At 39.8% G+C, this 24,366-nt stretch overlaps 2 protein-coding genes across 3 annotated transcripts in view; both read left to right on the forward strand.

Moving 5' to 3' along the window:
- LOC131693618 (transcription factor Ken 2) overlaps window positions 1-24,366 on the forward strand; it is a 236,950-nt gene that overhangs the window by 99,950 nt on the left and 112,634 nt on the right. The window lies entirely within an intron of this gene.
- LOC131687069 (uncharacterized) lies at window positions 5,431-11,201 on the forward strand. The gene is made up of 3 exons (XM_058971112.1): window positions 5,431-6,105; window positions 6,244-8,051; window positions 8,573-11,201. The coding sequence occupies exons 1-3, from the start codon at window positions 5,431-5,433 to the stop codon at window positions 11,199-11,201; spliced, it is 5,112 nt and encodes a 1,703-aa protein (XP_058827095.1).

The following is a 24,366-nucleotide window of genomic DNA, read 5'->3' on the forward strand; positions in this document are numbered from 1 at the left end:
TTTTTCAATTTTGCCGTTTCAAAAATCTGTATTTCTTCCTCTCGTTTTCCATTTGTCTTTTTGTTGCAATTTTGCTTTTACTTCTATCCCTTTTTCTACTATTCTTATTTCTCTACTTCCTACTGTTTTTTAACTGTTCCATTTTTGTTTTATTTTTACCTTTTGTTTGTCTTTATATCGTTTTCTTCTTTGTTTCCATTTTTTTCTCGTTCATTTTTTTGCAAAAGAATCATTTTGCATTTTTTACTTTATTTTTTGATGTTTTTAATTTTCATATCCCTTATAATTTATTTGTGCGCCATTTGTACTCTTACACCTTTTACGTTTATTGTCTTTACCTATGTAAAAATCTAATTTTTCGTTGTTGTTTTTCTTCTATATTCTATATTTTCGCACTCTTGATTTATTATCAACATTTTGTGGAATTTCCTTACTTCAATTTTCTCAAGTTTCATTTTTCCTTTTTTAACTTCTGCCTGTGGTTTTTCTTTTGTTTTTGTTTTGTATTTTTTACCTTTTCTATTCATCTTCTTTTCTTTTTTCCCTTTTTCCTGTCTTACTTCCTTTCCCTTTTATTGACTACTTACATTTTTTATTTACTTTTTAATTCTTTTTCGTTTTTTCAGTTGAGCATTTCTACTTTGTTCCAGATTTTGTTCACTTTTTCTAACTTCATATTTCGCCTGCTTCGGATTCTTTTTTTTTACTTTTTGTCTTCTTTCCCATTTACCTTTAATATATTTGTTTGCTTTTTTCAATTATATTTGTCCGTATTTACATTTTATCCTCTCTTCCTCCTTTCCTTAACCATGTTTCCTTTCGCGTTTTTTCGTGCTTCTATTAATCCGTTTTATTATGCTTTTCATTATTTCTCTTCTGTTTTTGCAGTCCGTTTTATTTTTGCTTCCTTTTTGCATTTTTCATCCTCGTATTTTTTCACTTTATATTCTGCTTTTTCCCATCATACTTGTTTATTTTTCCATTATCACTTTTTATTTCCCATCTTTCTATATTTTATGTCTTTCATTACTTTCTATTTTCTTTTTTCTCTTTCTCTCCATCTTCTGATTTTTCTTGATTGCCTTCTTTTCTCTTGCTTTCTTTCTTATTTTCTTGTTTGACTTGTTTTCTTTTCCTTGTTCCATTAGTCTTCTTGACATTTTCTTTAAGTTTTTCTCATTTTTTCTTTTTGTTATGTTGTACTTTTCGTTTATTTCTGTTCTTTCTTTACTCTTTTCGTCTTTTTTCCTTCGATCTTTTCCAACAGTTTTATTTTTGAGTTTATACCTTTTTTCTTATTATTTGTCCTTAGTTCTCTTTCCGTTTTCTTTTCTTGCTTTTATCTTTTATTTTTTTTCACATTTTCTTTTTTCTACTTTTCATATTTTACCTTTTGTCTGTTCTTTTTTTCTCTTCTGTTTTTTTTCTTTGTACGACTTCTTCCTCTCTCAGTTCGTGCATGTTTCCCCTTAACTTATTCTTGCTTCTTTCCTTTGTTTCCTTTTCCCTCCTATTTTGTCTCGTTGACATTTTGCTGTTTTTCTCTGTTTTAGTTTCTCCTTTTTCTTCTGCTTCCGGATTTCGTCGCATTTTTCCCCTTTTCTCTACTTTCCCGTTCTACTTTCTATTCACCTTTATTTAGTTTTCTCCTTTCTCTTACTTGATTTTATCATTTGTTCTTTCATTCTTTCCTTATCTTCTTTCTTTTTCACTTTTTCATTCATTTGTTTTTACATGTTCTACGTTTTCTCATGATTTGTTTCGTCGTTGTTTCGTTGCCGTCTCTCATATTGCTTGCTTTTCTTCTGGTATTTATTTCCTTTCTTCGAATTGTTTACTTATTTTTTTCATTATTTCAATTTTACTCGTTTCCTACTGGCATTTCCCTTCTAAATTCTTCTTGCTTCAACCTCCTCTCTTTGAGTATCATGTTTATTGGTTTGTTTCATTTTAACATTTTTTCCTCTTTCCATCTTATTTTCTTCTGCTTCCGGCATTTTTTCAATTTAATTATACCCTTAATTTTCTTAATTTTTTTTACTTTTCACACTTTCCCGTTTAACTTCTTCTTTCCCTCTTTTTTCTTTTGTCTAATTTTGACTATTTTCCTTTTTTTTTCTTTTACCTCGTTGGTTTTTCCTTAACCTTTTTCTTTTTTATTTATTTTCATTTGTTCTTATTTCGTTTTTCTTTTCTTATTTATCTCTTTTTTGTTTTTTTGTCGGTCACCGTTGATTAGATTTTTTTCGCAAAAAAATGGTTCATTCACTTTATGGTACACTGTAACCTCTACTTGACAAAATGGTTTATACAATCTCGAAAACTCGAAAGAAACGTCAGAATTACTCGATTCTATTAATAGGGGCAGCATTTTAAATTTCATCTCATTCTTTCCCTTGTAAGTCCTGTAAGAGCAGCTTGCGAAAGTAGTTTTCAACGAAAACTATGTATAAACGAACCCGGTAATCTAAGTCAGGAACCTTGGTGGAGTAATGTACTTAAAATGCCTCCTTAGTAAACGAAAGTAATGTATTGAAACATATTCAGACTATCTAACCACTCTGGACTGGTACATTTTCTTCGACTGAAGGTTGTTCGTCAATATCATCTAGTTTTTTGCCCAAGAAGAAAATTCATATCGAGCATTTAAATTCGCCACTACTCCGAAACCATGTTTCTACATACCGCAAAGAATTCGAATGCCATTTACAAATAAAGTATATTTAAAAAATAACTAAATTCTTTTTCAATAGCGCAAAATTAATTTTTTTTTGAGTTGACGGAAAATTATAAAATATCAGTCTGTTTTCATACAGCGAAGACATTTGTTACGAATAGCAAACCGGAGAAAAGTATCGCTATTCTCGTTCCGACAGTGAAGATCGAATCGATCGAAGTGACCTTCAGTAATAGTGAGAAGATTTCTATGCGACGTCATTGCACTGCCGTGCTTCTAAAGTTAGACCAGACCGATAAATGGAGCACTTGCTAAAAGATAAAATGTGTCTCAAACAAACCGATGTTCTCTTTCTATCCAGTTTCACCATGTACGTAATGTTGTACTGATAGGATTCGAAAGTAACTCCTTAGCCAAATAGTTTATTTTTCTTAACTACATATGCTTTTATGTCGAGTGTGGCACTATTAGAGTGGTCATGATCCCCGTGTATTATGAAGATAACACAATCGAGGTACGACTATACTATCTGTCTCCACATACACTCGGTAGCACTATTCGTCGGTTCATGTCACAGTATGGAGAAGTTCTTTCAATTAGAGATGATAAATGGAGGAACTTTTTTTACCTCGATTATAGAGGTTTTAACCTTAAGGTCATTCGCCTCTTCGGGTTAAAAAAATCTCTTATGAAAAATTTCTAACCCTATGGGTGGGGTCTGACTCGAACCCAGGTGCGCTGCGTACAAGGCAATCGATTTACCAAGTACGCTACGCCCACCCCCATGGAGGAGCTTCTTCCCAAGCATTGACAACGCTTTTCAAATTTTAAACATGCAGCTGAAGCACCCTATTCCTGCCTTCGTAACCCTGCGACCTGGCTATTCTTGTGCTCAGACCACGCTGTGTACTTATGACAATTAGTCTGCCGCTTGTTAGTACTGCAAACTACGGCAAACCCTGCACGGAATTACCGAAAACCAAACCTTCTAAGAAACTAAAACAAATATAGTGGCTTCATCACCTATCACCTTTTTGGATTTAGTTTATTTCTGGTCGTCAAGTCGATCTACCAAATACCGATGAGATGAAGTCGACACGCAAATTCTTGACTTACTAAAGTTAAAGGTACTGTTTTCATCAAGTACAAACTGCTTTTATTCTAGTTTTATTTCTAGGGAGAAACTTAGGAAAGTGCAATCAAATGTGTATTATTGCTGGAATTTCACGTTTGTGGCAAACCCCAGACCAATACCGTCTACTTGATCCAACTCTGTAATACTGTTAGAAGAATGGATGAGTCGGTGGCCATCCGTTCAGTAAGCTCTTGAACATTATCCATCCTGTTCTTTATATATCGTTAAAGGTGGTCGCGATGATTCTCTTGTAATCGGTTTATTGGGCGTCCATTGACAAACGTTGTTCAAACAATCGGTCGGAGTTAGGTAATCTGTAGGAAGGCAAGTGTTGTGGTATTAAGCCCCCTGGTTTGTAGGACTGGGTAGGTTATACACAGTACGTACAAGCAGTTTACGGTGTAGAGAAAATTGATGACGGGACAAGCTGTCATTTCTGAACAGATAGAAGGTGAAGAAAGGCTAACAATTGGAATACCTAAAGTAAACCTACAATTTGTTAAATCTACTAAATATTAATAATTTCTTAATGCTAATCTTAACGCTATTTCGGTATCACAGGATCGCTTAAAACTATCTTAAGATACGTAAGTAAACTTAAATATACAAATATCGCCTTAATCTAACATGCAAATGATATGTACAGGTGATTGAATATCGGAACACCTCCACGTGGTGTAGACCGTTTAAAGATAATTGAGAATAAGGTTAGTGTAGACATACATGCTTAAAACTTAAAGAAGTTAACAGTGTTCTTGAAACTTCTAACCGCAGATTAGCAAAAACTCGGCGAACGCGATTTGCTGACCGTTTTTAAGAGCCTTTTTGGGGCAGGAGGAAAAACAAAATTTGTAAGACTATATATTACACAATTAAATTAAAATTTAATAAAATATACTATTCTAGCTTTAAGCTGCCAACTAAAAAAGGCTGCTCTAAGGATTGTTAATCCTCACATCCGAACAAACTTAAAGAAATTTTGGTGAATTTTCGGATCTAACCTCAAATATGGCTGATGAGAAGGAATCAGCGGAAGCTGTTGGTCGAAGCTGCATCCACTGCGACGATGATGATTACGCTGACGATATGGTCCAGTGCGACCGCTGCGACTCGTGGGCCCATTTTCGCTGTGCCGGTGTGACCGAAGCGGTGAAGGATGCGTCGTGGAACTGTTCGAAATGCAGCACCCTGCTGCAAGTACCGATTCGTACCGACAAGAAGGCGCCCAGTAAGAAGGGGCCGACGAAGAAGATCGGCACAAAGAGCGATGGTGGCTCAGAATCCGGTAGAGGTGCGAATTTGGAAATTTCCCTCCAACAGATGGAGTTGCAGCAGAAAGCTCTGGAATCAGAGTTAGAAGAGAAGAAAATCATCCATGAAAAGCGACTCGAAATGGAGCGCTTAATTTTAGAAAAGCGAAAGGCACAGCGAAAGGAAATGCTGGCGAAGGAGAAGAAACTGATGGAGCAGCAGTTAGCAGACGAACGGGAGTTCTTGGAGCAACAGAAAAAAACTCCGAGTTAACTTCCAGCGAGCTCGTGAAGAGCTATTTTGCCTGCCCGAAGGCGACCAAGAAGAAGGCGCTATCGAAAGAGAAGGAACCTCCGACAAGGTGCGGATGTGGATGGAGTCCATTCCAACGGATCCACGAGGGGCTTATTCAAAGGACCTGCGACGGGCCGGATGCAATCCATCAGAAACCGAAGCAAATGACGTAAAGAAAAATAAAGTAGAATTTCCAATACCCAAGCAAGCGCCCGGGGATTTGTGCGGTCGGAAATCGGGCACAGTTGATCGTAAGCAACCAACGCTAATGCTAAACGGGTCGGGGTTGAATTCAACTGGCAATTCCCACCAAAGCAAGTTTTCCCATAATCAAAAGGGGAACGCATTTCTACGGTCGTTGTTGCTGGACAACGAAGAAAACGAGGAGCAAGATGAGGAAGAGGAACAAGACTCAATATTGCAGCAGGAATTAACGGAGGAGGAAGAAACCGTTCTTCGGAATCTTGTAAATCGCCGAAGACAGAACCGAACGGGGTTTCAGCGAGCAGGGCCAGCTAGAGGACAAACTCCGGAACAGCTAGCCGCGCGACATGCAGTGTCAAAACATCTTCCTATCTTCAAAGGGGAAGCGGAAGTTTGGCCGCTCTTCATAAGTTGCTATGAAACTACTACAGCAGCTTGTGGATTCACCAATACAGACAACCTGAAGAGACTCCAGGACAGCCTTCAGGGTCTGGCGAAAGAAGCTGTGCAGAGTCGCTTATTACTGCCAGAGTCGGTTCCCGAGGTAATCGAGGATCTCCGCTAGTTATTCGGCAATCCGGAAAAGCTACTGAAATCGCTGGTAGCTAAAGTCCGTAGAGTTCCAGGACCAAGTCTGGATAGACTTGAAAGTTTCCTCTACTTCGGGATCACTGTTAAACAGTTATGTGATCATCTCGAAGCCGCTGGACTACATGATCATCTGAGTAATCCGATGCTAGCGCAGGAGCTGGTTAGTAAGCTACCATCCGAGTATAAACTGGACTGGGTACGCTTCAAGCGGGGCAAGAGAGGGACTCCGCTTAGGCTGTTTACTGATTTTACCAACGAAATCGTATCAGAAGTATCGGAAGTAGCCGAATTTAGTGGCCTAGAAACAAAGGGGCAGAGAGAGGTCGGAAAACCTAAGGGAAAGAAGGAGTTTGTGCACACCCATTCAGCACAAAACGTCCAGCCGTACGTAGCTCATTCCACGTCGGCTCCCAAAGGAAAAAGACCGTGTGTCGTTTGCAAGAGAACGGACCACAAAGTGCGATTTTGTGACGACTTTGAGAAACTAACACTACGAGATCGACTGAAGTTAGTAGAGAAGTATAAGCTCTGTTCATTATGCCTGTGTGACCACGGCCGAACTCGCTGCACGTTCAATGTTCGGTGTAACATAGACCATTGCAAAGGTGGGCATCATCCATTGCTCCATCGCACTGAAGAGCTCGTTCAGGTGGCTGATGTCGAATGCAACACTCATCTTCGCTCAAACCGTTCAGTCCTTTTTCGCATATTGCCGATAACTTTGCATAATGGCAAGTCGTCTGTAAATTTGATCGCTTTCTTGGACGAAGGCGCATCTGCAACATTGCTGGAGAGCACAATAGCAGACAAGTTGAATGCTGACGGTGTTCCAGAACCATTGGTGGTTCACTGGACAGCGAATGTGAAGCGGCATGAGGACCAATCTCGACGGTTGGATTTGTTGATCTCCCCGAGAGGATCAAACACTAAACACCAGCTGAAGGGTGTTCGTACGGTAAAGAATTTGATGCTGCCAATACAGAGCATCAAGATTCAAGACCTGGCGAATCGTTTCGAGCATCTGAAAGGCTTGTCTGCAAACGATTACGACGCCGATGCACCGCAAATAATTATTGGCCTGGACAATTTACACTTGTTCGCGCCATTGGAGTCACGAGTAGGTGGAGTAGGAGAACCGATTGCCGTCCGATCCGCGCTAGGCTGGACAGTGTACGGACCAGATAAACCGGTGTCATCGGCAAAAGCGTTCGTGAACCACCACATCACTCATACCGTGAGCAACCAAGAGTTGCATGAGATGCTTGGAGCACAATATGCATTGGAAGAGCTCTCTACATCGATGGTACCCCTTGCTGAATCCAACGAAGATAAACGGGCGCGTGATATTCTGCAGAAAACAACCGTTCGAGTAGGGGATCGTTTTGAGACGGGACTGCTATGGAAAAACGATGTTCCTGACTTTCCAGACAGTTACCCGATGGCGGTGCGTCGCTTGAAGGCGTTGGAGAGGCGGCTTTCCAGAAATCCGGAACTACAGCAAAACGTTTTCCAGCAAATCGTGGAGTATCAACGCAAAGAGTACTGCCACAAGGCAACAAAAGCAGAGTTGGGCGAGACAGCGACGAACAAGGTGTGGTATTTACCGCTGAACGTGGTGCTTCATCCAAAGAAGCCTGATAAAGTCCGGTTGGTGTGGGACGCTGCTGCCGCAGTCAATGGGACATCACTAAACTCTAACTTATTGAAAGGTCCCGATCTACTTACTTCGCTGCCAGCAGTGATATGCAAATTTAGGGAAAAGAGTGTTGCCTTCGGCGGTGACGTGCGCGAAATGTACCACCAGCTGCGCATACGAGAGGCGGATAAACAGGCTCAGCGCTTTCTGTTTCGTTTTGAGTCCAGTCGTCCTCCCGAGGTTTACGTAATGGACGTAGCAACGTTCGGGTCAACCAGCTCTCCGTGCTCGCAGCGATGCCAGATTTACAGACATGTCTGCATTTTACAGACTTTTAAAGTCTCCTACAGACGTAGCCAGACATCTACAGACTTTTAAAAGGGTAATAGTGTTTAGTAAAATTGCACTAGAATAACTGTTTTCGAATACGAGTGATTCCTTCACAATAGAATTCTACTTTCAATCTATTTTTAAAGTAAAATTTTTGTGTAACTAGGATTTACACAACCATCTACAGACTTTTACAGACATTTTAGTTATTCTTCTACAGACATTTCAAAAAACATGTGGCATCGCTGCGTGCTCGGCACAATTTGTCAAAAATTTAAATGCCGAGGAGTATGCAGGACAGTTTCCAGATGCAGCGAAGGCTATCGTGGAACGCCATTATGTCGACGACTATTACGACAGCGTCGACTCAGAAGAAGAAGCCGTAAAGCGTGCCAAAGAGGTGCATTTCATCCACTCGAAGGCCGTTTCATCCACTCGAAGGGTTCGAAATCAGGAATTGGGCATCGAATTCGGAGAAGGTTCTACGGGAATTAAAAGAACCGAACCAGGAGCGAACGATACACTTTCACCAGGACAAGGTCACCGATCGGGAGCGAGTACTGGGTCTCATCTGGGACACGAAATGGGATGTGCTGTCTTTCTCAATTCCGGCTCAGGACGAAGTCATAAGTTCCGGAATGCGCCCGACCAAGCGTCAAATCCTGAGCATCGTCATGTCTCTTTTCGACCCGTTGGGTTTGCTTACTCCATTCACCGTGCTGGGCAAAATGTTGGTTCAAGCTCTTTGGCGGACCGGGTGTGATTGGGATGAGCCTATCGACGATGATTCTAATGCCAAATGGCAACAGTGGACTGAGATGCTACCGGAAATAGAACGAGTGCGAATACCCCGGTCTTATTTTGGGAATCTTCACTCAGACAGTTACGGCCAAATCCAGTTGCACGTGTTTTGTGACGCTGGTGAGAATGCGTATGGTTGCGTAGGTTATCTGCGAATTGTCGTCAACCAAGAGGTGAGCTGTTCTTTAGTAATGGCTCGATCTAAAGTTGCTCCACTAAGGCAGCTAACGATACCGCGACTGGAGCTGCAGGCCGCAGTGCTAGCAGCACAAATGATAAAGGCGATTCGACAAAACCACTCACTTGAAATACATCGAGTTTTCATTTGGAGTGACTCGCAGACAGTTCTGTCGTGGATACAGTCGGATCAACGAAAGTATAAACAGTTCGTCGGTTTTCGGATCGGGGAAATACTGAGCTTGTCAAACCTGTCAGATTGGAGATGGATTCCGTCGAAACTGAACATCGCTGACTGCTTGACCAAGTGGGGACGTATGCCCTCCATGGAGCCTGGAAGTTCCTGGTTCAGAGGACAAGAATTCATTTACCAAGCACCGGAAACGTGGCCACAGCAAGTCTTACCTCCAGCAAACACGACGACAGAAATGCGGGCGGTTTTTCTCTTCCACGACATAGTGCTGACCGGACCTTTCATCGACACCAATCGAATTTCCAAATGGAATGTCCTCATCAGAACGGTAGCTTGTCTATACCGTTTCATCTCCAATTGCCGAAGAAAATGCCGTGGTCAATCTATCGAAACCCTTGAGCCTACGGCGAATCAAGAAAAGCTGATCCGGGGAGCGCTAACGGCAACCAGAGTTGGACTACAGCAGGGAGAATATCGGAGAGCCGAAGAAGCTCTGTTCCGGATGGCTCAAAGTGACGCGTTCGGAGACGAAATAAAAACTCTCCGAAAAAATCAGGAATTGGAACAAGACCAATGGATACCCTTGGAGAGATCGAGTCCACTCCACAAGATGACGCTACTGTTGGACTCTTCCGAAGTTCTACGGCTCGAGGGACGAACCGCAAATGCCGAGTTTTTGCCGTTCGATCTGCGATTCCCTGTAGTATTACCCAAAGATAACGCAGTGACGGCAAGACTGGTACAATATTTTCATGCAAAGTGTGGTCATGCCTTCAGGGAGACGGTAAAGAGTGAAATTAAACAACGGTTCGTGATTCCAAAGCTCAGCTCCGTCGTCGCTAATGTGGAGAAACATTGTGTTTGGTGTAAGGTCCACAAGAATAGACCAAGCGTACCACGAATGGCTGCGCTACCAATTCAAAGGCTCACACCATACCAGCGACCGTTTACATTCGTGGGGGTCGACTATTTGGGGTCAGTAGAAGTAACGATCGGACGGCGCGCGGAAAAAAGGTGGATTGTCGTTTTCACGTGCTTGGTCGTTCGTGCCATTCACTTAGAGGTGGCTCACAGCCTCAATACCCAGTCGTGCTTGATGGCCATCAGGCGCTTTAATTGTCGCCGAGGATCGGTTGCAGAATACTTCTCGGACAACGGGACCAATTTTCGTGCGGCGAGCAAAGAAATCCAGCAGCTGTACCGTGACGTGCAGAAGGCGTGCGCTGAAGAGCTGACGGATGCGAGGACGCAGTGGCATTTTAACCCCCCTGCTGCTCCCCATATGGGGGGAGTGTGGGAGAGAATGGTTCGGACGGTGAAAGAGGTGATGAGCGCTCTGAACGACGGGAGGAGATTAACCGAAGAAATTCTTCAAACTACATTGTGTGAAGCTGAGGATATGATCAACAGTCGGCCGCTGGTATTCGCTCCGCAGGAGTCTCCTTTGCCTGCACTAACACCAAATACTTTCCTTCGGGGATCATCTCCCAACGAGCCACAGGAGGTTGTTGTACCAACGAACGTCGCACATGCTCTGCGAGATTCATATAAGCGATCTCAGCTACTAGCAGATGAAATGTGGAAGCGGTGGATAAGGGAATATGTTCCCAGCATCAATAGTCGGACGAAGTGGTTTACAGAAACTCGCCCGCTGCAGAAAGGTGATCTAGTGTACGTGGTAGAAGGAGATCGACGGAAATCTTGGATGCGGGGTGTCATAGAGAAACCGATTATGTCCAGCGACGGACGAGTGAGACAGGCGATCGTGCGAACAAACAGCGGTACCTATAAACGTCCGGTCGCAAAACTGGCGGTTCTGGAGATTGCTGAGGGTAACGCTGATCCGGTGAAAGGAGCCGGAACAGGATTACGGGTCGGGGATTGTTGTGGTAGCCAGCCCCCTGGTTTGTAGGACTGGGTAGGTTATACACAGCAATACGTACAAGCAGTTTACGGTGTAGAGAAAATTGATGACGGGACAAGCTGTCATTTCTGAACAGATAGAAGGTGAAGAAAGGCTAACAATTGGAATACCTAAATTAAACCTACAATTTGTTAAATCTACTAAATATTAATAATTTCTTAATGCTAATCTTAACGCTATTTCGGTATCACAGGATCGCTTAAAACTATCTTAAGATACATAAGTAAACTTAAATATACAAATATCGCCTTAATCTAACATGCAAATGATATGTACAGGTGATTGAATATCGGAACACCTCCACGTGGTGTAGACCGTTTAAAGATAATTGAGAATAAGGTTAGTGTAGACATACATGCTTAAAACTTAAAGAAGTTAACAGTGTTCTTGAAACTTCTAACCGCAGATTAGCAAAAACCCGGCGAACGCGATTTGCTGACCGTTTTTAAGAGCCTTTTTGGGGCTGCAGGAGGAAAAACAAAATTTGTAAGACTATATATTACACAATTAAATTAAAATTTAATAAAATATACTATTCTAGCTTTAAGCTGCCAACTAAAAAAGGCTGCTCTAAGGATTGTTAATCCTCACATCCGAACAGCAAGGCAATTGATAGTCTGCAAGTTACGAATAGAGCTGTAATCCCTAATGTAAGATGAATGTAAATTTTCACTGCAGATCCAACAATATCTATCGATCTCAGATCACGCTCATAGCTCTATTTATCATAAAAATTTCACTCAATTCCAATACCATCAACGCCACCTAGAATAACACCCACCCGAAATTTCTTGCAATCCCTTCCCCAGCCAGGCCCAAAATCGGACCCATCATAATCAGAACATTGGCAAAGTGGCCCACAGCAAGTCATTCGATGGGTGGTGGATTCCGCATTATTGGACACGCTTTACTGAACGGTGGCAATACACACTCCACTCCACTCGACGGCGAACGACGACGATGAAGCGCCGATTCTCTCGGTCCAAAAAATTAGGTCGAAACAGAGCCGAGTATTTTGCTCGTTGTCTGTGCGCTTCTGTTTACTTCTATCTTCTATGGGTTAGAGTACTTACAAAAACGAATAGCTCCCCCCGAACCATGCCGTATCGGAGCAGTTGGAAAAACGAAACACGCTTTCAAGAGGGTGCTCTTCGCTGAACCCCAGTCCCCCGTACTTAGTCATTTACTTAGTCGATTTCACACCCACTGACACTGACGACGACGACGACGACTGGCTGACTTGCTTAAACTATCTTTCTTGCTTAGTGTTTCTCGCCAGGCTCTGCATTCAACGCGAATGTCAGTCAGTCATCATCCAGCGAAAACAGTCATAAATTGTACGATTTCCGATGTGACCGTGTTGGTTCTCGGTCGCCTCTACCCCCTCCTGGGAGTCGTTAACTTTGGCGTGTCAGTGTTTTTGCTATTGTTTCGAAAGAATCAGTACTTTTTTTGGAAAATTGATAGACACTTCTTGTCGACTAGTCGGGAGTTGATGTCTTTCCATGCTTGACGAAGAAGTAGCCGCTTTAGTACCTTGCTGTACCCCTCCCTCAATGCCCATGCGTTTGGACCCATTCGACTGATTATGAAATAAGAACAATCACATCGCTCTGCAATCAATTAGAGGGAAATGTCTCAGCCCATTGGGTAATTCTTTTCGTTACTGCCGCCGATTCGCCGGAGAGGCGGGGGGTCTTTTCCCGCGCTTTTGTGTAACGCCACTTCACCGGAATGCCGCCGCCGCCGCGGCCGTTGTTGATGTTGCCGCATGCAAGCAAACAGTTCGTTGTGCCAAATGAGGTAACATTTCGCGCCAAGTCGTGATTGCTGTTCGACTACCTGATGATGAAGTTTCACCCCCGTTTGCTTTCGCCTTTCGCGTATTGTTTACAAATTTCCCCCGGGTGCTGTATCCACTGCTGTCACTCAGCGCAGTTGGCCGGCACTTGGCTGGCTTGCTGCGTTGAATTACGTCTCGTGGAACGTGCGAAATTAGCTTGGTGGTTTATCTGTTCTCTCTCCCTCTCTCTCTCTCTCTCTCTCTCTCTCTCTCTCTCTCTCTCTCTCTCTCTCTCTCTCTCTCTCTCTCGTGCGCGCAAGATCGCTTATCGGAGCCCAGCTGGCTGCGATCCGAGTGGTATGATAAATATCAATTTTATTGTTGTGCTGTCTTTTTAGTAATCATAACGACGAATAGAATGTTGAGACTTTCTAGCACTACAATGTGTTGCCACAGCTTTTTGGCCGTTTTTTGTTAGAAAGGATGTGGAACCAAACGCTATTTAGAAAATGAAGCTTCTCATTCTGATCGATCCTATGTGAATCACAAAGAACAAGCGGACACAATCGGCAGAACATTCCGGCCCTTTCTTAGAACTAGGGTCGACTCTATATTTCCTAACCCTAACAAGAAACTGGCATACATATTTTCATTCGCTCACAGTCTCACCCAAGCGCTCCATAAACAATCAAGTCGATCTACTTATACTCTCCCCCTCACGAACTAGCCCACTTTTTGCGAATCATTGCACAAACATCATCGCACTGCCGATGGAGGGTGGGTGGCAGGAGATAAAGAAAAACACTCCAAAGTCGCCGCAGCGAGTGCATCGAGTGACGGAACGAGAGCTCGAGTGCAACCAGCTAAGGAAAACAAAGACCTTAATTATTACAAAATTCACACCAAGCGCTGACATAATCGTTACTGCTGCTGCTGCTGCTACTGCTGCCTCCGCATTTGCTAGGGTAAATCTTTTCTTCCCTTTTCATCGCCCCTACCGCGGGGCTTTCTCAACCCAATCTCCAGTAAACAGCATCAGCACAGCTCAGCCAGTGATGTTAGCATCATCATCACATTATGGAACTCGCACGTTTCGTTTTGGCGAAGAGGCGGAAGAAGCAAAGCCACGTTTGTTTGTCCAAGCGCCTGCTCCGCCGTTACTAACTACTACAGTGGAGACCCGATTTTATCAGATTCATATGAAAATTGATAGTTGGTAGTTTGATGGGCTCTAGCTGTCGAACCAAGTTGAATTCGAGTAAATCCTTTCTTGGGCATATATTTCTTATCTTAGAGATCCAAAAGATGCAAAAATAAAAAGATGTTTTTTTTTAATTTTACGCTGTCAGACTCGCTTAAGGTTACTTAATGTAAATCATCAGAAAAGGTAGCGAGGCTATATCTAAGAACCAAAGAAGAATATTTTAAGAGTTTCGGTTTGTTAAAAAGACAGAAAAATATATGTCCCTGTTTTATCAGCTTAAAATTCGCCAAGGGGCTGATAAAAACGGGTCTTCACTGTACTACTACTGCTGCTGCTGTTGTGTTGTATAGTGCGCTGCAATGCATTTGCGTTGCCCTCTGTAAACCATAATCGCCGCAGTAGGCAAGTGCAAACGAAACAACATCCCGCGTCGTCTCCCGGACAAACTGATGCCACCTGCCGGCGATGTTGTATGTACGTAGGAAGGTAGATATTCGCTCAAAAGTTTGGTCCAGTTGCTTTGCTGCCGGGTGTGTGAGCGGTGGCGAAGTTAGGGTTTCTGCTTTTGGGTTTAGTCGGTCCATCGGAACTGTGATAGCAAAAAAAAGTAAAAACATGACAACAATGATAACTACTCAAACATTAGAAAAAAGCACAGCAAAGATTTGTGGCTTCGTAAATATCATTAATGATTTCTGAATTAGTTATGCAGTTTTCGTTTCGACTTCGTCTCATCAGAATTCGACACTAACTTAGTGACAGAACTGAACCAGCACCGGATTGACGCTAGCTCAAAAAAAAAACTAAAACACTATTTGTGTTTCTGAACAAACCGCTAGTCCTACATGATGTCCCGCAAGAAAAGGTGTTCTGATTAAGCTGATGAAAAGAAAGTTTTAGGTAATCTCCATTAAGAAGAAAATTGTTCAAAACCATCTTTGCGCTTAAAGAGCACAAAACCTATAACTAAATTTGTTATGGAATTTGCGTTTCAACTTCGTCTCATCAGAATCCGACACTAATTTAGTGGCAGGACTTAAAGGAAGTTTTAAACAATTTTCTCCTTAATGGAGAAAAAACTGTTTTTGGCAAAAAATTTCTCCATTAAGGAGAAATATAGAATAGTGTATGATTTCTGGATGACGTAATCATTGATTAACGTAATTTTAAATAACAGAAATAAAACACATCTGAAGAGACTTCGCACATATTCTAGGTTAACGAATTCCTAAAGTTATTGGTGTATTGTTTGTTAAGAAATCCTGGATAATACAGTTGGTACTATATTTTTAATTTGAGTTTTGATACGTAAGTTTTTGTCTTCTTATAACAAAATCACTTTTTGATGGTTTGGTAAATTCGGCGATCTGTCAATTTTTTGCTCATATTTGTAAAATTTGTTATTATACCTATCTGTCACAACACGGCAAGTTCTACGAGCTCTTCTGAAACATGCCACTAGGCAGTACCTTAACCAGTACTTCCAATTGCGCCATTCAAATATCTGAAGGAGATTTTTAGTCCCTTGAGACTGTCGCTGTGGAGTGCGCATAAGAATCTCTGCTTATGGATCCAATTATTTTTGGTCCATCAAACAGCGATCTGTGAAAATATTCACTGTAACAATTTCAACTTTCCTGATGAAAGCAACTGCTGCAACTGGCGTAGACTCTGCACTGATTTTGTCTTCAACACATCCACTGGCGGCTCCAGGCGAGGGCACTAAGGGCCACGTGCCCCTCCCACCTCCCCCTATCAAGTCAGAAGGTCGTTTAGTAGAAGTAGTTTGTGTTTTTCTCTAAGAATGTTTTTGAGATTTCGAGATCTAGAAGCTAATCTTTTAGAAATGAATCGGAGTCTTGTTAGCATCATAATACACTCGCGTAAAGCTTGACGTAAGTATGTGACCTTTTTTCCCAAGGACAAAAAACGGATTAACCAATTAGCGCACATGATCTATCTTTAAAAAGTTAGATTTTAATGTTTCGTATACCACTCGTCAGTAACTGACAACAACTTGCTGTTGGTAGTTAGACATATCCAAACCAACATCAAATTGGCGCCAGCTAGACACTAAATCCAAACAGTTCACATGTATTGTCCCCTTATTCGTAAATTGGTTAAACCACTTTTTCCGTAGGGAAAAAAGGTTGCATTTTCGCAGGCTTTGGCTCTCATGTCAAAAGAAAATTCGTTTTCCTATACTCGTCAGCGATCCAGAGCTTCTGTGCTTAGCACTCGGTACCAGTCAGTTGCTTTAGACGTTCACACACATTGTATCAACTGTTTGTATTTAGTGTCTAACTTGATTTGAATATATCGTTTAACTGGCAGCAAGTTGGTATCAGTTACTGACGTGTGTAGCACGAAACATTAAAATCCAACTTTTCTTGGCGTTAGGTTTATTTGTTCAATTGCGGAAACATTAAGAAATTGAGCGAAGCAAATTTTCTGAGATTAAATTACATTTCTGAACAAAATAATTTGCAGCGGTGGCAAAAAACCAGCAAAGCAAGTTGTCTTGATTCCGATGTGAAAATTAGTATTGCATTTAGTAAGATTTTATTGCGTATAGGACTATTGCAAAAATACTGCAACGATCCTACCGAAACCGGCAATCCTTTCTGATAAGCTGATAAATTTTAGAAGAGCGATTTATTAGAAAATTTAACGAAAAACGCAACAAATGTAGTACACTGGAACCACCATTTACGAACCAAACCGGGGGTTTGTAAATTGGATTAGTTTATAAAAAAAGTGTTCGTTATTTGGGATTTCGTTCGTAAAAAATTTTGCTTTACATTCTTATTTCAAATCGTTTAGTCAAAGCAGTTCACAAATATTAATGAATATAACATAACCATGTGGGTATTTTTGTAACGGTCTTGAGAAGTAGATGATGAAAATGGATGTTTGACACCATTTTGAGATCCGAGTGCGATTTTTGGTTTACAAATTTTTTTTGGTAACCCTAACAACATGGTTATTTTTGGAATGGCCTTGACGGGTTTGCCAAATTCTCTATAATCGTAACCATCAGAGCACTTTTTTAAATCAACTTGACAACTATATGATGGAAATCGATAAGTGACCTCATTTTAAAGACCACGATAACGACTTCCGATTGAGATGCCCTATCATCATTATATCTAGACCTATACATCTATTACATAATTCTTGTATTCTAAAAATACTCATATTTGGAGGTCATAAATAATTTATCTAAACCGGATGTCATTTACAAACTGGCTTCCGGCATCGATTTCAGCCATCTACTCGTTAATCCCATTCTGAAAATATTGTCATCATTGAGGTTATAGAAAATTTATCTAACCCGCAAGCCCCCAGTTTGGCTTTCGAAATGACGTCCGACAACGATTTCCGTCAGGCACTCGTCAATCGCATTCCGAAAATATCCTTATTGCTAAGGTTATAGTAAATTTATCCAAACCAGAAGTCAAAAGCTTCATACTTCGATTTCTGTCATGTACTAGTCAATTACATTCCAAAAATAGCTATATTGATGAGGTTACAAAGAATTAATCGTATCCGAAAGTCACCATTTTGGTTTTCAAAGTGGCGTCCGACATCGCTATCCATCATCTACTTTTCCACCTTTACTTATAGTAAATTTATCCAAACCAGAAGTCGCCATCTTGGTTTTCAAAATGGCTTCATACTTAGATTTCCGTCCGTCGTGTACTCGTCAACTCTATTCCAAAAATGGCTATATTGATGAGGTTATAAAGAATTACTCGTATACAGATGTCACCATTTTGGTTTTCAAAATGGCGTCCGACATCGCTATCCATCATCTACTTTTCGTCCCCCTTCCAACAATACCCGAATTGCTGAGGTTATAGAGAATTAATCAAAACCGAAATATCGCCTGCGGCTCCCAAAATGGCTTCATGCATCTATTTCCGTCATGTACTCATCAACCCCATTTCGAAAATACTCAGCTTTTATTAGTACTAGTTAGCTATGAATATGTTAACCTGTATACAAGTTCATACGGTACTGCACGTACTTAAACCTTTTTTACGAAGTGGTTCGTAAAAAAAGGGTTTGTTATTTCGTATTCAACTCGTATAAAAACTACGCAAATCGAATATTACGTTAAAAAGAGTTTGTAAATGAAGGTTTTAGTGTATATATACAATGTTCATTAATATGTCCGTACACAGTCAATTTCAATCCACCTTTGACTGGCCGTATGCGTTAGTCGTACTGAGTCGTGGGTATATTTACAATTTATAAAATTGAAAAAAGAAGCAGAAATTAGATTGTGTTGGATCTGATACAAGCAGGTTTTTCACTGTACGTGGTGATCACTTTCTCTCGACGAAAATCATCTGTTGTTTTGGTAATTAAACACTTGGGGGTCATTTAGGCTGTCATTTCCTTTTTTGTCGTAGGTACATCCATGTCATCATCGCTGTAACATGGCCGAAAGTTCTTTTTTGCTTCTGAGGCTTACGGGATCTGCTTGTGTATTCACATGATTTTTTTTCTTTTGATGCTGGCTTTTAGTTTGAAGGTGCTAGGTGCAGCACTCGTTAAATGTGTACTGATTGGACAACCGGTGCACACCGAGAAAATACGGAAAATCGTTTGAATGTTAAATAATTCTAGTACTTGTGAAATTTTTTTAATTAAATGGAATTATTTGCATTGCAAAATTGTCAGGAATCCAATGAGTTTGGTATTTTAGCACTTAATTCGCTAGTTTGTAAGATTTAACGAAAACTTTGAATTTAGTAGAATAATTTCAGCTTGGTATTTTAGCCCTTTCTATATTACTAACGCTATTATTGAGCATAATAAGTTCTAAAATCTCTAGAACAAACCATTTGCAACAAATGCAAGCATTAAAAAGAACTTTAAGTTTTTACGAACCACTCTAACATTTACTTTCAAAAAATCATAACACATGAACCATTGGACATAGCCATCCGATTTCATCAGCTAAGTTACTTTAATTTGTTGTTTTGTTTTAACTTTGTAGAACATTGTAGACCATTAATTTAGCCTATCTAAAATGTAAATACAGTAAAAACCCGATTTTATCAGCACCCAATTTTGCCAGCCTGATACGAAAATCTATTTGGTAGGCTTTAGCAGACGAACCAAGTTAAATTCGAGTAAATCCTTTCTTGAACATATTTTTCTTATCTTGGAGATCCAAAATATGCAAAAAATTAAAATTTTGATTCTATTTTTAAATTTTGCACTGTCAGACCCACTTAAGGGAATTTTTTACTAAATAATCAGAAAAGGTTATGAGACTACGTCTACGGACTAAAGAACAATATTTTAAGAGCTTAGGTTAATTAAAAACAAAGAAAAATATATGGCCCGTTTTTGTCAATTTCCCCGTCTTGTCAACCCACAATTCAACAAGGGGCTGATAAAAACGGGTCTTCCCTGTAGCTTAAGCCCTTAAACCACAAGGACCACCCCAATTTAACTACAATGAGAAAAAGCCAAAAAGAAATGCTAAGAAATTTTCGAAGATACCTTATATTTTAAAATTAACACAGTTTGGGTGCATTCAAACATCATCACCATGCTTCGGTAGTACGGTGATAACACGATTTTGTCAGTCCGCAAATCCGCCCCGATTTTATCAGCTTTTTACCAAGATTTTGTCAGTCTTACTTGAAAATTCGTTTGATGGGCTCTATCAGACGAATCAAACCAAACTCTAGTAAATCCACACATTAGCACATTTTTCTTATTCCTAAAGATGCAAAATATGGAGAAAGAAAAATGTCATTTTTTAAATTTTACGCTGGAAGACCCCCTTACGGGAAAGTTATACTAAATCCAAAAGGGTTTTGCGGTTATGCCTGTACCTGTAGCGATATAGTAAGGATTTACTCGCGTAACTAGCTTCGGTGATTCCACGAAAAGGAACGGATAATTGTGAACAAATTCGTCATCAGTAAACTATTGTGCGTTAACATTCAGCTGCACTTACATGGCAACGGTTTGTATATTGCGTTGGAATGTTTGTTCTAAGAAAAGTGCCATGCGTTAACAATTAATTTGTAAATAAGGCAACACTTGGTGATTGGTATAGTAACAACAAAAAAGTGTCCGCCAATTTGGCCGAAAGGGTCGTTTAGTCGAATAAGTCATTTGGTAGAACGCTATTGGGCCGAATACTTTTTGAACGAATCTTGTGATATGATTGATTGTTTGTAATAGAGAAATCTATAAATATTTATAAAAATATGGAGTATAACATTTAACGGCAAACTACAGAAAACGTTCAGGTATGAATTTAGAGAAAAAGGAAATAAGATATGATGTTGCAGAACGAATAACAGATCGTTAAGAATTACATTGTCTCATTATCGCAACTGTTCTGTGCATTATTTAGTTTTTTTGGGAAAATTAACGAAAAGTCAATAAACAAACAAATTACGTACTTCTAAAAGGTTACTAAATTCTCCTAGCTGAAATATAAATGGACCGTCATTGGTAGCAATTTAATCAGTTTTCTAATGGCTTCAAAATCATAGAAATACAAAGTATACTTTGCGAGTAAATCGCATATTAAAACAAACATGCAATTTACAGGAAAAAATTTTTTATTTCCGTAACGGTTAAGATTTAACAATATGTGTACAATGAATTTTTACTCCAAAAATAATCCTCTAATACCACTTCTTAATGGCGAACTAAACAGTATGAATACATTAGACTACCAGAAAAATGATGCATTTTTGAAAACTCAATCGGCCCACCCCTGAGTCGATTCCTAGTCCCACCAGGAGTACTTGCACCAAATTTGAAGCAAATCGAACAAGTCTTACTACCGGACCAACGTGCCTGAAGTTTGCATGGAATTTTTCAGCAATTTACATAGAGAAAACTCCCTAGTTCGTATTTTCGCCACTAGGTGGCACTGTATACATCGTATTATCACTGTAAGTGAACATAAGAAAGATAATTTAATTGTCTACAACTTTGTCGAAGACTGCTAGTCAATCCGGCTTTGTTAAAAGAAGCTATTAAACTTTTAACGAAGTGATGTCTGAGTCAGTTTTGCATGGGGCCTAACAGTGCATGGTTGTGTATCAGTACTCGAGTCCCGCGAACTAATCATTTTTGTGAAATAATGGTTAGATTTAGCTGAATAGTATGTTTACAATAATTGTATTAAATAATACAAGCTATGTTTTGGTTAGAAAATTTTAGTTCTACCTGTGACCGCATAGAGGGCGCCACCACTAACTTTTCATAGAAGAGAGATAGAGAATCAAGATGTTCGGATGAAATACTGAAAAATACCTGCTCTATAACTTTGTAGAAGACACCCAATTTCTATCTCTCTCCGTTGAAAAGCTAGTGTTGGCGCCCTCTATGCGATAACAGGAGGAACTAAAATTTTCTAACCAAAGCATGACTCGTATTATTTACTATAATTCTTGTAAACGTACCATTGAGCTAAACTTAACGATTATTTCACAAAAATGTTTAGTTCGTGTGAATCGAGTACTGATACACAACAGGCCCCATGCAAAACTGACTCAGACATCACTTCGTTTAATAACTTCTTTTAACAAAGCCGGATTGACTAGCAGTCTTCGACAAAGTTGTAGACAATTAAATTAGCTTCCTTATTTTCACTTAATGTGATAATACGATGCATACAGAGCCACCTTGCGGCGAAAATGAGAGCTGGTGGGTTTTCTCCATGTAAATTGTTGAAAATTACCATACAAACTTCAGCCACGTTGGTCCGGTATTTAGACTTGTCCGATTTGCTTCAAATTTGGTGCAAGTACTCCTGGTGAGACTAGGAATCGATTTAGAGGTAGGCCGATAGGGGTCATTTTTTTCCTGTCACCCTAGTATACATTCAACGAAATAGAATTTTATTGAAAATATCTATTTCCTTATTGACAACATGAGTTGTTCGATGTATGTCGTAGAAATAATTATTAAATCTATTATTATCAAATGATATGTGCTTTGCTGTACAGTTTGTAGTTTCAACAACAATTGTACGTACTTTTTTCAGAACAAAACAATCCATCGTTCTAACAACAGTTATGCGAACCAATAACAATATCATCAAGGTCGAAGATTTTTAAAATCGTGACCAACAATTATCGATTCCGATGAAACTTTAGACAGTTTACCGGTACGGGAGACTAAACATTTTCTACAGGACAGCAGATCATTTTGACTCAAGAGCAAGTTTTTAAAAGGGTGTGGTAAAAATAGGAGATTTTGTTAACAAAATATCCCAAAACCTTAACTTTCTCTACTTTACTTATTAAGATTGTTTCCTTAGAAGATATGATCTGCAATTCGCCGAGGAGTACTTCAAAAGTTAAAGCATTGAATATAATTTTCCTCATATTTTCCCATAGTACCAAAGTCAAAAACATCAGGCTTCAGTGCTTACTTTGAAACTTGTCACATATGAAGGGAGGAACTCTGTGAATTCAAAAAAATGATAATACCTTTACTGCCAAGTGTTAAAAACAAGGTTGAATAATCAACACGCAAATTGGCACACAAATTTAGTATTTGAAGCTCAACCGATGTTAAGTCAGACCGAGTAAATAAATCTTAAAAAATGAAATAATTGTAGCACTGGATAAAGAATTTCTTCAGCTACATTCGACTTTACCATATTTAAAATAGGTTACAATAAGCAAGACTCACGGCAAAAATTCATTTCAAAGTATAGCGCAAGGGATGCTGCGTCTATCGAAATCAATGCAATAACATTTAGTCCGTTCTGACTTAACACCGACCGGCTGTCTAATGTATTTTGAAAAAAAAAACTAATTTATCAGATACGTCAGCAAGCACCAAAATAAACAGCGAAAACCCTGGAAAAAACACCAATTTGCTTCCGTACACTTCACCGTAAAAGTGTGCTAATATAAAACCCCAAAAATGCTAATTTACTGCTCTTGAGCTTTATCATTCGACTTGATTCATTGTATTCTAACATATCCAGTATTGTCTAGGCAGCTAACGATCACACTTGACGATGCAGGGTACATCTGTTCGAGACTCAGATTTATACTAATGTTGATAAAACGTTGATGTCGTGTTAAAACTAAATTCCGTTGACCTTTTCATTTACAATTTTTTTTACTAGCCCATATATAATTAAAAGACTAAACTTCATTAGAACCGTTGGAGTCAAGAATCACGGAAAACCTGTTTCGTTCATGATATGTGCTTTTCTCGAAGTGCTAGAAGCTGCTCAATTTTTACCTTACGATGCTCAATAAACTACTCCTGGGATTTTTCCAATAGTTTAATTCCATGCAATATTTTAAGACAACAAAAAAATATCGAAATTTAATTTTTCTTCATTAATCAAAGCTATCGCTGGCAGCACTGCTCCAGCGTAATCCAATCAGACTAATTGCAGTAACTATAGTAGTGGTGGTAATACTTATAACTGTTAGTGCTCAAAAGAAAGGTGGTATTCTGAGTTATTAAACATACTTGTTTTTGTGAGGAAATCTTGCCCAAATCAACAGTTAGAGCTGTTTAAAAACGTTGTTGTTTATAAACAACATGGGCATTAAAAGGTTGAGATGAAAGTATTCATCTTGTGTCATAAAAAAGTGTCAATTACAGTTGTAAACGTTATTTTAATTTTCCTCCCCTTTTGTTTATCATACTGGAAGGGAAACATAAGAAGGGTTCGATCACCTCAGTGGTCTAGGTTCAATCACAGCCGAGGTCGTTGGGGTTTACTCTGGTGCAAAATTTGTCGTCACACCTTCCGTCAGGAGGTAAGTAGACCCGTTGGTCCCGATTCGTGTGTTGTAAGACCGATATCTAAGGTCCAGATGATATAATTGGCGTAGGTGATAGGCACCCACTGCGGAAAGAGACCAACTTTAGTTTTCGTCGGCAAAATTATTAATTGCTTTTAGTAGCATTGCTCTTACTTCTAGCTTCCCACCCAAATTCTTTCCTGATTCGTTGGAGAAAGCTGACCGAAACAAAGTTGATTCGTAAAATGCAAAGGTTTTCTTTGCGATGGAAGTGAAAAATTGATGGAACTGAGAACTAAAAAATTGAAGGAATTCAAATATTATCAAATAGAAGGCTCATTTCTTAATATATACTAGCCCAAATGTTTCGATTATTTTTTTAACCGCTTCTGCCTTCCA

This window comes from Topomyia yanbarensis, chromosome 3 (genome assembly GCF_030247195.1).
Source record: "Topomyia yanbarensis strain Yona2022 chromosome 3, ASM3024719v1, whole genome shotgun sequence".
NCBI lineage: Eukaryota > Metazoa > Arthropoda > Insecta > Diptera > Culicidae > Topomyia > Topomyia yanbarensis.

Coding starts and splice junctions, on each gene's coding strand:
- LOC131687069 (XM_058971112.1), top strand. CDS start 5,431: ATGTGGATGGAGTCCATTCCAACGGATCCACGAGGGGCTTATTCAAAG. Junction 6,106..6,243: donor TGCCAGAGTCGGTTCCCGAG/GTAATCGAGGAT, acceptor ACTGTTAAACAG/TTATGTGATCATCTCGAAGC. Junction 8,052..8,572: donor TACGTAATGGACGTAGCAAC/GTTCGGGTCAAC, acceptor GTTCGAAATCAG/GAATTGGGCATCGAATTCGG.